This window comes from Xylaria bambusicola (assembly GCF_022495145.1).
Source record: "Xylaria bambusicola strain CBS 139988 unplaced genomic scaffold F5B22scaffold_18, whole genome shotgun sequence".
Taxonomy (NCBI): Eukaryota; Fungi; Ascomycota; class Sordariomycetes; order Xylariales; family Xylariaceae; genus Xylaria; species Xylaria bambusicola.
The window spans coordinates 541257-556423 of record NW_025953571.1 but is presented as its reverse complement, the minus strand read 5'-3'; the positions used below and the strand labels follow the sequence as shown (position 1 = coordinate 556423).

General features: G+C 48.1%; 5 protein-coding genes across 5 annotated transcripts; 3 read left to right on the top strand and 2 right to left on the bottom strand.

The window, feature by feature from the left end:
- Positions 1 to 419: 419 nt before the first annotated feature.
- Positions 420 to 3477, top strand: F5B22DRAFT_133899 (uncharacterized protein). The gene is made up of 3 exons (XM_047968982.1): positions 420 to 875; positions 1074 to 1345; positions 1395 to 3477. Exons 1-3 carry the CDS (start codon positions 702 to 704, stop codon positions 3163 to 3165), a joined length of 2217 nt encoding a protein of 738 aa, XP_047831313.1. The 5' UTR covers positions 420 to 701; the 3' UTR covers positions 3166 to 3477.
- A 3612-nt stretch (positions 3478 to 7089) lies between these two features.
- F5B22DRAFT_133879 (uncharacterized protein) lies at positions 7090 to 8229 on the top strand. The gene has a single exon (XM_047968981.1). The coding sequence runs from the start codon at positions 7568 to 7570 to the stop codon at positions 8087 to 8089; it is 522 nt and encodes a 173-aa protein (XP_047831312.1). The 5' UTR covers positions 7090 to 7567; the 3' UTR covers positions 8090 to 8229.
- A 583-nt stretch (positions 8230 to 8812) lies between these two features.
- F5B22DRAFT_605308 (putative methyltransferase-domain-containing protein) lies at positions 8813 to 10180 on the top strand. The gene is made up of 2 exons (XM_047974838.1): positions 8813 to 9703; positions 9749 to 10180. Exons 1-2 carry the CDS (start codon positions 8966 to 8968, stop codon positions 10043 to 10045), a joined length of 1035 nt encoding a protein of 344 aa, XP_047831311.1. The 5' UTR covers positions 8813 to 8965; the 3' UTR covers positions 10046 to 10180.
- A 356-nt stretch (positions 10181 to 10536) lies between these two features.
- On the bottom strand, positions 10537 to 13505 carry F5B22DRAFT_605305 (uncharacterized protein). Its single transcript, XM_047974837.1, has 4 exons — positions 12949 to 13505; positions 12774 to 12894; positions 12436 to 12713; positions 10537 to 12385 (listed from the first exon to the last, which is right to left on the bottom strand). Exons 1-4 carry the CDS (start codon positions 13120 to 13122, stop codon positions 10703 to 10705), a joined length of 2256 nt encoding a protein of 751 aa, XP_047831310.1. The 5' UTR covers positions 13123 to 13505; the 3' UTR covers positions 10537 to 10702.
- F5B22DRAFT_605304 (uncharacterized protein) lies at positions 13504 to 14412 on the bottom strand. The gene has a single exon (XM_047974836.1). The coding sequence runs from the start codon at positions 14106 to 14108 to the stop codon at positions 13677 to 13679; it is 432 nt and encodes a 143-aa protein (XP_047831309.1). The 5' UTR covers positions 14109 to 14412; the 3' UTR covers positions 13504 to 13676.
- Between the last annotated feature and the right edge of the window lie 755 nt (positions 14413 to 15167).

Genomic DNA, 15167 nt, shown 5'->3' with positions numbered 1-15167 from the left:
CGGGTGAGCTAAACAGGCCCGCGGTACTTGGCCAGTACTTCCCACCAGCGCCTCACAGACCTGCGCTGCGCTGGTACTTTCTCCACCTCCAATCCTCCCTCTCTATCCTTGATCCACCCATCCAACTCATCCGCTAACCTTCCTGGAGTACCTACCTACGCTACTACCACCATTCTACCTCTCCAACCATTCACCTCACCTCTCTTGCCTCTTGTCTGGCATTGTGCCTAGACTTCCTCTTTTCCTTTCTTCTCTAGACCAAGAGAGGCATTTCCTGTACGACTTTGTCCTTCCCAAACTCTGGGATCTTCATTGTCGTTATCCACCGTGTGTTGATTGTCCTCGCCGTCTTAGCATCCTCTTCGTTTTCCGAGCGCCTTGTCCCGGTCACCTTTGCCGCTACCGCTTCGTCGTCGTCCTTGTCGTCGTTTTCTTAGTCCCCGTTGCTTCGTAGCCTCGATCTATTTGACCGATTCGAACCAGCCGACGAGACTGCCGGGAATTCATCCCCACACCATGTAATGCAGCTGCATGGGAAGCCCACTGTTCTACCGTTGGACTTCTGAGAGTCTAGCCGGGTGCAGAGTGTAGAGCGCAGTTGTATCTTTTTTGATACTTTCAACACGATACAGAGCAAGAGACATTTTGTTTCCGCAAGCTTTGGAAACGTAGCTGAAGACTCACGAACCGAATAATCGACCATGTCGGCTCTCATAATACCAGATGCCGGCTTACCGCTGGAGAGCTCGCCCAGCTCGAGGGACTTTCTTCCCATGCAAACTTTCGGTCTTACCTTGAACAATAGCATGATTGAAGATATGATCAAATGCGTACAGAGTGGGCAGAACGTGGAAATAACTTTGGGTGGCACACCCGTAAGTGTGGATTTTTCTTATCTCACGGTCGCCAAATCTATATATAAACAGTGTTACAACAAACACAATTTCATGACTATGATAGCGGAGGAAGATTCCAGGTCTCTTGTGTATGCTGTAGGGAAAATGTATCCCTATGTTTGGAATCCTTGGTGTAACCTATGTCATTGCTTTCTAAACTAACCGTGCCATCATCAGTCTCTGCACTATGGATCGCAGGAAACCAAGATTTCGGCTACCCCAGAGTCTTTAGACTACGACTTGTATCTTACAGATCTGACGGATGCTGGAAATAAGACCCAGCGACTACCACACCCCACTATGTCCATTTCCAAGAAACCACCCCAATCCCTCTTGGCGAAGAAAGCGACGAAAGTTACAGCGAAGTATACCAGCCGTGCTTCGTCTTCTGGAGCGGACTCAGACCTCGATACACGGACTGGTGCTCATGCTCAAAAGAGCGGCAAGGGGTACGGTGATTTCGACTGGGTCTCAATTTGCGGAGCTAACAATAAACAGGTCAAAATTTGTCAATGGTGCCCCCAAAGGTGCCAAAAACCTTCCTACCGGGCGATCAGCGATGGCGAGCGTTTTGTCGAGTACGACCCGATCACTACCCACCAGTCCTGCTCTGAACGGTGTATCTTCGCCGAATCCCGCCTTTTCCGCCTCTCAACAAATTCTAGAGAAGAACAAAGGACAGAGGTCCGTTTTGGTCCACGAGTTGGCTGTGAGAGATCAGTCTTTCGAACATCTAAAAAATGTTTGGACCGGTGCAGATTCGGACCTAAAATCGACTGTTGAAAAGGTCGCCGATTTCAACAAGACAACAGAGAAGTGGAGTTTGAAGAAACCATATTGGAAAGAACTAGATGTCTGGAATTATGACTACAAAAACCCTGCGGATCGTCAGTCGGCCATCGATGGCGCTATAAAGGCTTACGACAAGCAAAGAATGATGTTATCAGACTCTGCTTGGGAAAGATTGCTTCCTCAAGAAGACCGAGGCAAGAATATCGTATTGAGCAAGCTGCAAGCGTCGATTGCGAAGCAGAGCACGATTGTCCCTGCACCCAAGATTGCTGTCCAAAAGGCAGAAGATGGGAACAAGAGCGACATTGACTCATCTAAAGCAAAAGGTGAAGCTATGTCTAGATCAGCCTCACAGCCAACTTCGAATAAACCGAAGAAGATCAGTGAACGCGAAGCCCAGACCAAGCGCCTCTTGTCCAGCAACCCCAAGAAGCCTGCGCCAAAGAAACAAGTCAGCAAGGTTAAGGCTGCAGAGGAGAAGGGCAAGAGAGTTCTTTCTGAAGAATTTGTATACGACACAGATACAAGTGTAGAGGATGCCCCCTCGTCACAGAATACTGCTCCGGCTCCAAAGTCAAGGTTGCCCCCAAAGTCTACTGATAAGCCTATTGAAAAACAAATCGAGAAGTCTGTTGAGAGACGAACCGAGAAACCTGCAGGGAAAATGAGCGAAAAACCGAAGGAACCGCCTGCTCTGAAACCGAAACCAAAGCCTGTAGTTCGAGCTCCTCGTGCGCCTGCGAAACCACTCGGAGTTACGAATAAATCACCACAGAAGCGCTCCCGTGAAGATGACGACAGCAGCTCTAGTTCAGGCGCTCCTCTAAGCAAGCGTATTAAGCCAAAGGAGTTGCCAAAGCCAACCATAGAAGCCAAGCCGATTAAGCATCGCGTGTCAGATGCTAGTCAAAATTCTCGAGGAACTAATAGCACAATAAATTCAAGTTTCACAATGAAAAGCAAGAACACCTCGCCTACAAAGTCTTCACCTCTCGCTACATCGCCACCGACTAATGCCTCTGATCTCGAGGAGCGCCCTTCGAGTCAACGGCCGCTGAATCGCGTGCAGCAGCACCCAATCCAGCCACCCCGTAATGGGGAGCGGGAACGGGGGCGCGGGCGCGATCGCGGCCGGGCTCATGGTCCTACGAATAGCATATCAACGTCAAGTTCCGCTACATCTTTGGCACCTTCTGTCGCTGTGGTTAGTAAAAAACGAAAGGATAGAGAGTCAGTCGAAGAAGAGTCACCGGACACAACCCCGACCCCACCCTCGAAGAAGCCTCGTATTTCCCGGGAGGTTTTATCTCAGGCCCTCATGTTCACCAAGTTTTATGAGAAATATGAGGCACTCCATTACGAGATAGCGGAACTGAAAAGCCCACCAGATGACAAGCTTACCAGCCTCCTCCAAATGCGTGATAGGCTTGTCACCATGAAGCGCGAGATCCAGGAAGCTGCTGCTGCCAGCGCCTAGATTGGGTGCTTCTCCAGACCTGGTTAATGTTTTTTCTTTGCATAATTTGGCCCATACGGACCTCGGCAGCATCGATTTGGGGCGTTCTTTTGGACGGTGTGAATATTCCCTCGATCGGAGAGATGTCTCTCAATTTTCCTGTTTAATGAATAAGCCGGTCAAGAGGCGTCCCGATACGGCCATAATTTTTCATGCCAACAAACTTGGCTTTTGGTTAATGGTTCTAGACCCTTCAATGAGTTGTGCTTCGGGTCATGTGAGGCGGTCAACGATGGATAGTCCCACCCTCAAATATACGGATCCCTCAGCCAGGTCAAACTGAAGCATTCTGGCTAGCGGGACAACAACCCTGACAACATACCTAGGCCTAAAGTGAAGGCATGGGTATTAATGTGGTTCTGGAGAAATGGAGTATGAATCAACGTTTCACCCTGACGATTTCCACCTCCTTGGGACTATTGTAGGTGTGAGGCCTACAGGAATAAATAGACAAAATTTTTCAATTAGGATTTCTACATTAGTATGCCTAGGCAAATTACCATTTGGCTATGTGTAGCTTGGTAGAATAAATAGAGATAAAGCAAGTACTCTCTTACTATACTGATATGTAGACTACGTGGATTAATGGGTGACGAATACTTTGCATGTATAAGTTCAATGATATATATTATCTATACGCATCCGGTCATGTCCCTTCATGGGGAACACATTAAATGCAGCAGAATTCATGGCTTAAGTAAGGATCTACCTTTTCATAAGATGTATCAGCTTATATCGATAAACTTGAAATAATGTACTTGCTGGTCTTCTTTTCCTCTCCCCTATTTACACATGGCTTTCGTCTTTCCTTGTTCGCTGCCTGTCTATGCATTTGAGTTTCCTCGCAGATGCTAGCTTGATTGGATGGCGAGAGGTTACATGTAGTGCCATGCGAGGCACGGCACGGGCACGGCAAAGTTGGTTGTATGTAGGTATGCAAGGTAGAGAATTGTAGACATGTGGCAGATGAGCCAAAAGCGAAATAACCATATAGCGCTGAAAGGAATCGAACCTAACCTGACTATATGCCCCCTCTGGTCATGGCACCCTAACTGTGGCCGGGCCAGGTCAGGCAGATGAGTTAAACGCGAATAACCATAGTGCTGAAAGGAGTCGAATTTAGCCCACTACTTACGTATATACCCCCTCTGTACATAACATCTTGACTGCGTCGAGAACCTTTTTGCCCGGTCTTCGCTTGGGTACCTAAGTAGCTAGTCTATGGAACATTTCGATAATTTTTGTGTGCCTGCTCTGCTATATATTTGATGATGTATGTATGGCTAGTTGTCCTGTACATTATCCCCCTGGTCTCGACTCGTAGGAGAGAACACATGTACATCGGCTGATGCCTTTGATACGAAGATACCTATGAAGATAAAACGTTGTGTCCCCTTGGCGTGCATGCGGTGGCTTGAAAGGGACGTAAGTATGTTCCGCGGAGCAGGGAAAAGGCAAGCAAGCAGGCAGGCAGCAAAGCTAACTCTTTTCTATACCTTTCTCAAGTTACACCATGCAGCATGTCATGCATTTGGATCCAAGCACCCAGGGGGTGTGTGGGACTACGTAGGTAGGTAGGGAACACCTGAATAGATAAATGCCTGGATCCATGACGGGAGTATGAAGAACTACCTAACAGGTACAAAACAGCTAGCTTCATGGGAGCAGCCTATAACCTTATCAGGGAGGCTAGAGGAGCAGTGAGCGAGCGTCTCGTCGTACTGCTTCCCAGGGTGCGCTGTCATCTAGATGTCCTTTTCGTCGAGCAAACATTGGCAAAATGCCAGTGCCATGAGCATGGTCATCGAGTTTCAAGCAGCCTTACCTCCGGAGATGATGCAGGTCGGATAAAGTGACGGAGTGAACGCCTTGCTCCTCATGTGCCACAGGATGGAGCTGCGCCGCCTCTTTTGGAAGGCAAGATTGCTCGTTCCTTGTGCCCGTGTCCTTGCTTTGTGCACACCTACCTACGTAATCGTGGGCCATGTGTATCTAGAAGCTATTTGCATACCTAATGAGTAGGTTGGCAGGTAAAGAATACGAATATAACACACTAGAGCTTAGCGTCGAGCTACGAGGTGTAGTCCCCAATAGATACTAAAGTTAGGATTACATAATTTGATTATTATATATATCTGTGGTGATTTAGCAAGATTTGGCCGCCCAGCGGTTATTCCTCTCCGTTGGGCAGTTGGCTCAGTGGCTTAGATTCTGTAAGGGAGATAGATGGATAATTGACACGAGCTGGGTGTTACTGAATGAGATGTTTGCACGGCGGCAGAACCGGCTCATTCCGTATGCGGGGAATACTTGCTGTGTTCGTTGGCTGGAGGAAGAGCGAACTTAGTTAAAGCCGATGTGTAGCAGAACCTCAAGGCGCACCAGAAACTGTAGGCCACGAGACAATGGGAAAAAGGAGGAAGTGGAGTGTACGCGTTATCAGATTGAGCGACACAGCATGCTCTGTGCAGCCTTGGCATATGCTGTCCTCTGCAAACCGGTCGTGCAAAGAGGTTACTCAGCAGCTGCTGTCATCTCCCCGCCATGATTTTACCCACCATGTGCCAACAGCGGTATACATATGATGCCTGGGGCCTATCTAAGGTGTACCTACGAAGTAGAGGAAGCAAAGTTGCACAGTTACGCGTGCTTAGTCCATCAAGTGCTCAGGACCAATGTTTTCTGTTGTTGCTGTTTGTTATGAAGGGGACATCGAGGGGACATCAAGGGGACAATGAGAATATTGATACCATAGGTCTTGACTTGAACCCTGCGCGTTGCTTCCATGTTACAAAAGAGGCGTTGACCTATCGGCAGCAAAGGAAAGATTTCGGTACTTCTGAGACAACTTACATATACAGAGCCTCCCTCGTCATTTCTGTCAGGGTTGGGGTACCTTGGCGGCACAGTGTGGGTACAGATCAAGGATTATTGATGACAATTGCGGCTTAAGATGGTCTAGCGTGTTCAAGGTGACCCGCAGGTCCATACTGTCGGGTTGAGTAGAGGCGCTTAGCCGAGTTAGTAGTAGTAAAGTTAGCAATAGCGTCTTAATTTACGTAGTATATACGGAGTATCATGTGACATCGTAACATATACCTATGTACATGTATCCTAGCCATTACCTTTTAACAGACAATCTACGATGAACATATGCGGATTCTCTATCTCTGTACGGATCAAACATGACGGGATACCTCCAATGCGAGACAGAGAGAAGCTATGATAAGGCTTACGAATGGAAGCTAGAAAGGGATCCCCCAACTTGCTACTTACTGTACAACCAACCAAGCGTTCGGCTGATCAGCACAGCATTGATGTAAGTTTGCGAAGGACAAAGCTTCCCACAATGCCCTTCTCGTCTATATTTGGCTGCGTGTTGCGCATGCTCCCTTCCAATGGATAAGATGGTAGCCGTCCCGGTCCCGGTCCCGGTTCCGAGAGATGACAGATCGGAGCTTTAAGTTATACTACCGAGGCACGTACATGTTCATCTATGAATGTATCGAGACTTAAGTCATGGTTTTCAAGAGGTACCGTGCTGGGTGCCCTACGTTATGTATAGCTAGCCGCTGTGTAGCATCAAGACGCTGATTCTCGCCGTGATTTGCTCTTCTGGGTTGACAAAACCTTTATCCCCTCCCCCTCTTTCTTGGCTGTATTATGCTACCTACAGCAAGCCTAGTGTTTGCATATGTTCTTGGCGCAATGATTCTAGGTTGAACTGGCCATTAACCAGTCTGTTTGGCAAATTATGAGACAACATCAGTGCCTGACTGGATGATTTGTTGCTGCTAAGTAGTGGAGTTGTGCGTTTGCACGAAAGTTGGTGTTCTATGTGTGTGAGAGCAAGATTGTTCTATATGGCAAACCTAGCAGAAGATCAAACTGCCAGACAATGGTTTGCGGCGTATCAATTTTAGGCGACTCCTGTCGTTAAAGCCCTAAAGAAGGCGCCCAACTTGCTCCCAAAAGATTTCGATATTGTAAACACTACGACACATGAAACGGACCACATCTATTTCCACTGGCAAGCATAGGGCTGATGTAACGATTACGGTTATCTGCAACAGTGAAGAATATGAGCTCTCACCGATTCTACGTTCATCCTCATGCTCAAAGAAGAAATGGCACTCAACGAAGCCAATCCTCTGTGGGGTCCTCCTCTATGGGGGTCTCTTCTGTAGAGGTCCCATCTGTACTAGACAACTCTCTCCTTCCAGCACATCCGGCCTCGCACAACTTAGGTGTAAGGAAGATGATGGCGGATATGAAGATGACAGTCGCAGCAAATCAATTAAGGGAGCAGGTCAAAGAGAACACGAAAATCTAGCGCACGTTCCAGGAGGAATACGCTAGGGAGATGGACAGCATTAGGATCTACGTTGGAATGGGTGTTCTTCAGCAAATATGGCAACAGAAAGTGGAATATTATCGCAAGTACAAGCGCACCGACAGACAAGACGATCACCAATTCGAGATTCAAAACATGAAGTTACAAAGTTGCTTGAATCAAGTTGAGGAAGTCACACAACTGCTGGCAGGAACGCAACGACCCGATCACAAAAGCGATCATGATTCAAGGCAGCATCACTTGGCAAGGATAAGGGCAACAGGTGACAGCGTTGTCATGCTAAGCGGGAAATCCACCATTAACGAAGCCGCCTGCGTAGATCTTCTAGAGGAGCTCGCTGCGCTGGAAAGGCTCGTGGACCCGAAAAGACCAACTGCGGATATGCTTCATCACTTGAATAAGGGTTCAACACAAGCCGTGTCTGGGTCACAGGGGGGCGGCGTAATCCGGAGTCCAACCGTCAAGACGGAAATATGCAAGCAGAGAATCACTCCAACAACTGAACCGGAGGAGAATACGAGCCGAATCTGATGGATACGATAACGAGGAAACCTAGGCAGCATTTAATTTCATTAGTAGTATCCTAGAACCCAAAGAACTTGAGTATTATTACATGACGTACCAAAGATGAAAAAAGAGTGAAGCATCGTCCCCACCAGAGTGATCGGAATTGAATTCTCTGTAAAAAGAGGCTGTGTATTGCACTGAAGTGATGCGCACAAGCTTCATGACGACTCTCCCATAGGAAACCAACCTCAACCCGCTCGTCCCCTTGCGGAGCCAAGCGAGAGGGAAGGCCCTGCGTCTCTGATGCCAATCATACGCGTGAAAATCACGCGAGGCCCTCACGGACAGACCTGTGAGCTCCCCGCGCCGAAACGCGAGGCACAGGTGAGATTGAAGCGTACTCCGAATTTCTCACGGGCGAAGGAAATACGAGCTTTGCGTGCTAGAGCACGAAAGTCGATGAACGGCTGCGGCTGCTTGCCATTCTGTGTGTAGCCCGGAAACACAGCCTTGGTGAGGACGATGCTTGAGGAAAGGAAAGGGAGAGAAGGAGAGCTTGTGAGTCACTTGCGTGTTAAATTTCGAGGCATGGTGGGAGCTTCGAACTTATCGATTAGGTACCTAGTACCTAGGTAGGTTCTAGTGTGGGGTCAAGCAGTAGCAATGAGCCACATCAGTTTGTGGCTTGTGTTACCGCCGGGCCAGTTCATAATGTGGCGTCCTTTTTCCTTTTTCTCCGGTCAATAAATTCCATGAAGCAACTTGACATAGTTCTGTATATAGATTTACCAGTAAGCAATTTTAAACTACATCTAAACACATAACCATGAGGGCATCATTACTCTCGGGTCTTAGGTGACCAGACTTTTCACCCTCTTCGCCCCCTATAGAGCAATAAGCATGACTAAAGACTATTGTGATATTAGTCCCGCAGACTTCCCTCAGGTCTGGCAGAAGCCGCCCTTTGAGGAGTTGCTAGCCTGCCTGAAAGGACTTCATGTTGAACCCCAAATTTGGGGTCCGGGGGTGTCCAAGAAAGAACTCCGAGAGAGTCAAGAAAACACAGCTCGTGGACGCCGCGAAGTTACGGCATATCTTGCTAGTATCATCAGCAATGCTCTTCAGTGGCTAGAGGATGATGACCAGAGGGAGATAATTTGGGAGGAGGCGAGTCGCTGCCTTTCACAGCGTTGTGGACGTGCAGGGATGGGGGAGATAACTAGACGATGGCCGTTCCAGAACAGGCAGGCCAGTTTTGAATTGATCGTACGAGAGCCCCCCATCACCGGCGATTCCTTGGGCCACAAGACATGGGGCTCGTCGTATCTCATGGCACAACTCCTGGACAAGTTCACTTCTGGATGCCTGGCCCATCTTCTAGGTCCGATCCGCCGGGAGCCCTTGAAGATTTTGGAGCTTGGCTCGGGCACAGGGCTCTTGGGGCTCGCTGCTGCTGCAACATGGGAAGCTGATGTCGTTCTCAGCGATCTTCCTGATATCATGCCAAACCTTGAGTACAATATTAATCAAAACAGAGGTACGGTCGAACAGCTCGGTGGCAATATCAGCTCAGGTGTATTGGTTTGGGGCTCTGAAAGTGGAAATGACTCGATGTTCTCTTTGAAGAACCAGTTCAATGTAAGTGACAACCTCTTTCCAATATCGTGTGCTAACACATTCTAGATAATCCTCGCTGCGGATGGCATCTATGACGATGACCACCCAGACCTTCTATCATCGGCGATCCGTGAGCAGTTGTCAGCTAGCTCAGCCTCAAGGGCCATAGTCATGGTGCCTATAAGAGACGAAATAACAAAGAAACTTATTGCACAGTTTCGATCAGCCATGAGTAATGGTGCCTCACCTTTGACAGTGCTAGAGGAGCATTATCTTAGTGGCCAGGACGACTGGGGAGACGATGACGACGAGTCTCAAACGGTCGAGTGCTGGTGGGCAATTTTTGGAAGGCAAACAACCTAATAGTGCGCAGTACGATACCTAGTAACAGAATATTAAAACTGCAATCAAGCACAAGAAGAACCTTTTCATTTTTAATAGCATGGTGAATTCCCCGCAAGCCAACCGTTGCTACGAGCGCCACTCACACCATGCCACGTGCTACGTTGGCTATCACTTTAGACTGGGAAAAGTGTTGCATTACAGCCTCGTACTACTAGGGGTTACTGTAGAGTGCGTTACTCGCCATGCTACGTATTGTGAACACGTAGAGTAGGCAGAGGTTATCTACATCATGTAATATGTCGCAGGGGCACACGATCGAATGTTCATAACGGAATCCTTAGTACGGAATAGATCCAGGATTGGGAAGCAAGGCAGGTCGAAAAGAGGTTAGTTAATCTCGAAAATGTCGTATTCCGTGATCTAGAAAGTACCATACAGCTACTTGCATCAATGCTGGATGGCCAACCCTGTTTCGTCAGTAGTCATGTCTCAGAAATACTCCGATTACCCTAGACAAGAGGCAAGCATCTATTAGAGCATGGGGCCTAGTGTTGCCACATTTTATTTATAGTCATTTATAACCTAAACTTTAGACATTCCGTAGATGGATCAGCGCTAGCCAGCTTTCAAACTCTTTTCCGCTTGGAGAAATAACATAAGCATTGCAAAACTTCCTTAACTTGGCGTGCCATTGCCAACCGTCAAGCGACTCCCGATGTCACGGAGGACATAGATCTGGCCGAAGAGATCCGTAACGTTGTAGAACATGCGCCAAATCTCCATCTGCCGGCTCTTCCTAGCCCGCGCGTCCGCCGACCTCGACCCCGCGGCATGAGCCTCGAGCCGTCTGAATGCCTCCTCAATACAACTCCGCTCGTACTGCGCGACTTCGAATAGAGCCTCCTTCTTCCTCGTCATCTCGATGTCGCCGGAGTCGATCACCCTGACACCGAATTCGGGAAAATCGACCGCGTTTACATTTGCCTCGTCGTGATCTCGTATCGCGGACCCGTGGTCGTTGTACATGCGGCACATAGCTGCTAAGTGCTGGCATGCTGCTGCGGCGTAGTACTTCTCCTGGGTTGATGGGAAGCAGTCTTGTCCATTCTCAATCCACGAGCCCAGGAGGGCGCTGATGAAATTGAAGGTATATGTGGCGGAAGTGTGATCAGCAGACGTTGTGCGGACCCATCGGAAGAAGTGTTCCCTCATCACTCCCTTGGTAAACTTGCCCTGTTGTAAGAGCATGTTGTCCTCGCTCTGCGTCACATGTGTTTGGAGATATATTCGGAGCTCGTTGGTGACGTTCTTCTGATCCCAGGGGCTCGATGATAAAATCGAGGGGTGCTTTAGAGCGTGGGTAACGAATTTGGTCAAGGGCACTAACACTTCCCGACGTTTGACTTCGTCGATTGTAGAAAGTCGACCTGCGGCGGCCCCATTCGCGGCGGATCCATTAGTCAATTCGCTGATTCCGTTGGCTGCAGATTCTTCCCACAACGTCTCATATATGTTGTCCACAGATTTTTCCTCACTGATAGAAACTATGACGTCGTCGATGATTTGACGAAGTTCTGGGATGTTATCAGCGTAGTTGACCCCTGCAACTGCTTCTATGAATTCATCGACTTGGTAATTTAAGAGCGCGGCCATCATGCCCTCAAACAAGAAGCACGACGGGGCAAATGTTCGGGTTCGATAGTTACATGTGGGCCAAGCTACTGGAATAACATCAAAGTACTTGTCTTCTTCCACGCCCTTCCTCGTGAATATATTTAGTCTGCGAGCTCTGACGATGGGACGGAATAGTGTTCCTTCAATCATCGACGCCCGGATCTGCCACTCTGGAACTTTCTGGAAAAGAGGGGTGTACTTCCACAGTTTTATAAGTTTGGGTATGGCGCTTGTGTCTTCCCGGAGGCTTGAGCCTATGAGAGTATCTGGCAGTTTTGCGGAGGTGTTCAGTGCAGAAAGCCTGAATGTCTCGGTTAAGAATGATGATACATAATTGGCGGCCTGATTCAAAGGGGTTTCAGACACTACAGTTGAAGGCTTTAGAAATTTGACAGCACGGCTAATTGCTGAGTCTAATTCATCCATAGTCTCCCTAAAAAGGTCGAATTTTCGTGCTTCAGTGAGTATGACGATAGCATGAGCAGTATCTGCGACTGAACTGTTCCAGGAGCCATTTTCGCCTTGCTCCAGGAGGGTCCTGATGCATGCCTGGTACAAACATATGGCAATGCGAGATTTGGTTACTATATCGTCAAATGGAGGAAGGCGACCCTTCTCAACCAAATCAGTCAATTTCAAGGCCGCTCTTACGAACTGGAGCGTCGGATATAGGGATGAGACGTTCTACTAAATAGTTAGCGTATACCGAGCCACTTGCCAGAGGTGAAAGTTACCCCTTTCGACTCGATCCTATTGATTGCTGTCCACCACACATCACACAGGAGTCCAATGCTCTTCATTATCCACTCGTAGTAGTCCCCCGGCGTGTCTTGATATAGCAAGGCCAACAACACATTGCAATTGGCACTGAAGCTGAGCTCTCGATAGACACTAGGTTGAATCCTCGCTAAGAGCACCTCTATGAGCTTCGCCGCGCTCTCATCTTGTCCAAGCAATTTTAGACATGTAATTGCATTGGCTGTATCGCCCGCATCAACCATCAATTGGGAGGCTAACGAATTGTTAATTCAAATGGCTGATTCGGGGAAACGGGAGGGCTTTTGCCACTTACCGGGGCCAACAACCCCTTTCTCGGCATTGAAGACTTGCGAAACAACATTTGTCATGGCATCCAGGCCCGGGTAGTTGAGATCGGCTGGGGAAAAGCCGGAGAATAGGAATGTAGAAAGAGCCTGGTAAGTCAGTCAGCTTTTACACGGGCAAAAGAATCATTCAAAACAACTGACTAGGTTATAATCAAATACCAGCCCGACATGTTGGTCACAGTTGGTAGATGCTAACTGGAGTAGATGCCTTGCGGCCGCGTTGACCTCTCTATTATTTATGACGTGCCCCCCACAACCATTGCTGCGACTGAGCACTGATGATGGTTGCTCATCGGTCATGTTGCGAGGCAGCATAGCACCTATCAGCAAATAATCAATCAATCGAAACTGTCAGCTTGTACGGAAGCAACTAAATGTGAGGTTCCAGAGCCTGTTCAAAACAAGGGCTAACGTCGAAGTCTGCAAGCCATTGCTATTTACCAACGCTACTAGTGTTTACTCTTTTTCCCCTGTTGGACCCTTTCAAACACCCATTCCAACACGCATTACTAGTAGGTATTACGCCCCCATATTTACTAGGCAATCTTGGTATGCGGCCGTGACGTTATTGAGCTGGGTTAATCGCACTATCCCCGATCTGGGCCTCGGAGTCCTGGGTGGAACATAACACAATTGCCATGGCCCCGAAAAATAATGTTGTGATATTTAAGCGTCGCCCCTCAGCAGCAAATCCCCAGTAGCGGCGCATGAAATCTACTATGTATCATGTATGCAGTTGCACCGCTACCATACATGATAAGCGGAGAAGGCATATTCTTAGTACGCGAGCGAATATTGGCAACGGTACCCTAGGACTTCTCGGCTTCATCAACCCTGACAGCCAATTATAATAATGCAGTTTTTATTACTTATGTCTCGACTTGGCTGAAGGAATCGACATGGTTTCTCATTCGTCGCGAAAGCGAGTGGCCGCGCTCGTATTTTCTCAACTCGACACCCCTGGCTGCGGCCACTAGACTCGAGAGCTGTGAGACTCTTGTCGAAAATAGACCTTGAATGACGGAGTCTCGATCGTGACTATCGAACTGCCATCGTCTTAGTACTATTACCTTGTTGGTGTGGCTGGGCACATCTCCTAGAACCCTGTCCCGCCTTTCACTTTGTCGACGATCGTTATTTTTCTCTATTGAAAGGTTCATTAAGCCTATCCCCGTACCATTGCTGACACTAAGACTGAATTTGACATGCACCTTCCATACTTGACATTGAAAACTCTTGACTATTGAAAAGAGTGATATAGTTGGATTGCGATGTGCGGAAGCCGCAGGATGTTCTCGCATTCTGCCAATGCATGTTTCAAGCCATGAAAAGCGCACCAGGAGTAACTTTCTTTCTGTGTGGCCTCCACACTAGTCTCATCTGGATGGATTCGTAGCTACCAATAGCATACGAGTAGTAGAAGCACAAAAATTCCGACTTGAAGGATATCCTAGGAAGACCCAACACTGTAGAATCCTTTGCCACGTGAAGCAGTGGGGACCCGGTAGTGGTGTTTGTTCCTGTGGTAAGGCTTCTCGGTGCGGTATTTGCCGGTACCGTCGATTGCCAATCTTCTAAATTCCGACTTTTCCCCCCTGTGGTTAATCGGAGACATCCGCAGAGAAGTCGTCAACGTAATTTCCCTAGACGTCTTTGTGTGATAACCTGTGCTCAGGGCTACTGTCCAGTATCTCTTGTGGGGATATTTGTCCCCTTGTGTTAAGTTGTTCATGTATGTCATCGAGAGGGGTTTCTGGGGAAGAATGTGGCCCTCCTTGGCTACTGAGGAATGACTCGCTTCCAACGCAGCTTTACTAGGAATAGTATGGTGTTGCGAGTGCCTGATATTCCGTCTGTTATTGGGTGGTTTGGGATAGCAACATTCGATCTTACTACACCGCTGGCATCCATGTTGCTCGCCGCTACATTTCAACTAGCATCCGTCGTCAGTTAGCTACTTTCAAAAGCGAAAGGACTTCTAATAACGGCAACTGATACAAGGAAGTTCGGTCAACTTAGGTGGTCTTTTCTGACCGAATAGCGGCGAAACGGCCTCGGTGACGAAGGGTTGATTAAAGGCGCTACCATACTAGAATGTGCCAAAAGTGTTTAGTATTGTCGTGGCTGGGATCAGCAGCTTCGGCACTCTTCAACAACGCTTAATTTTTTAGCTTCTGCTTTAGTATGACTACGATCCGCCTGCCAGTAGCTTGTATTTATCCCCCAGGATATATATCTGTGTGGAGTCATCGTTCCAGAGCAGACATGATATTGACCAAGAACCGTGGGCCATGCTATGCCTTTGCTATCCATAATACTACTCAATCGTCGGTATTTAGCATGATCTAAAAAGGACCGTG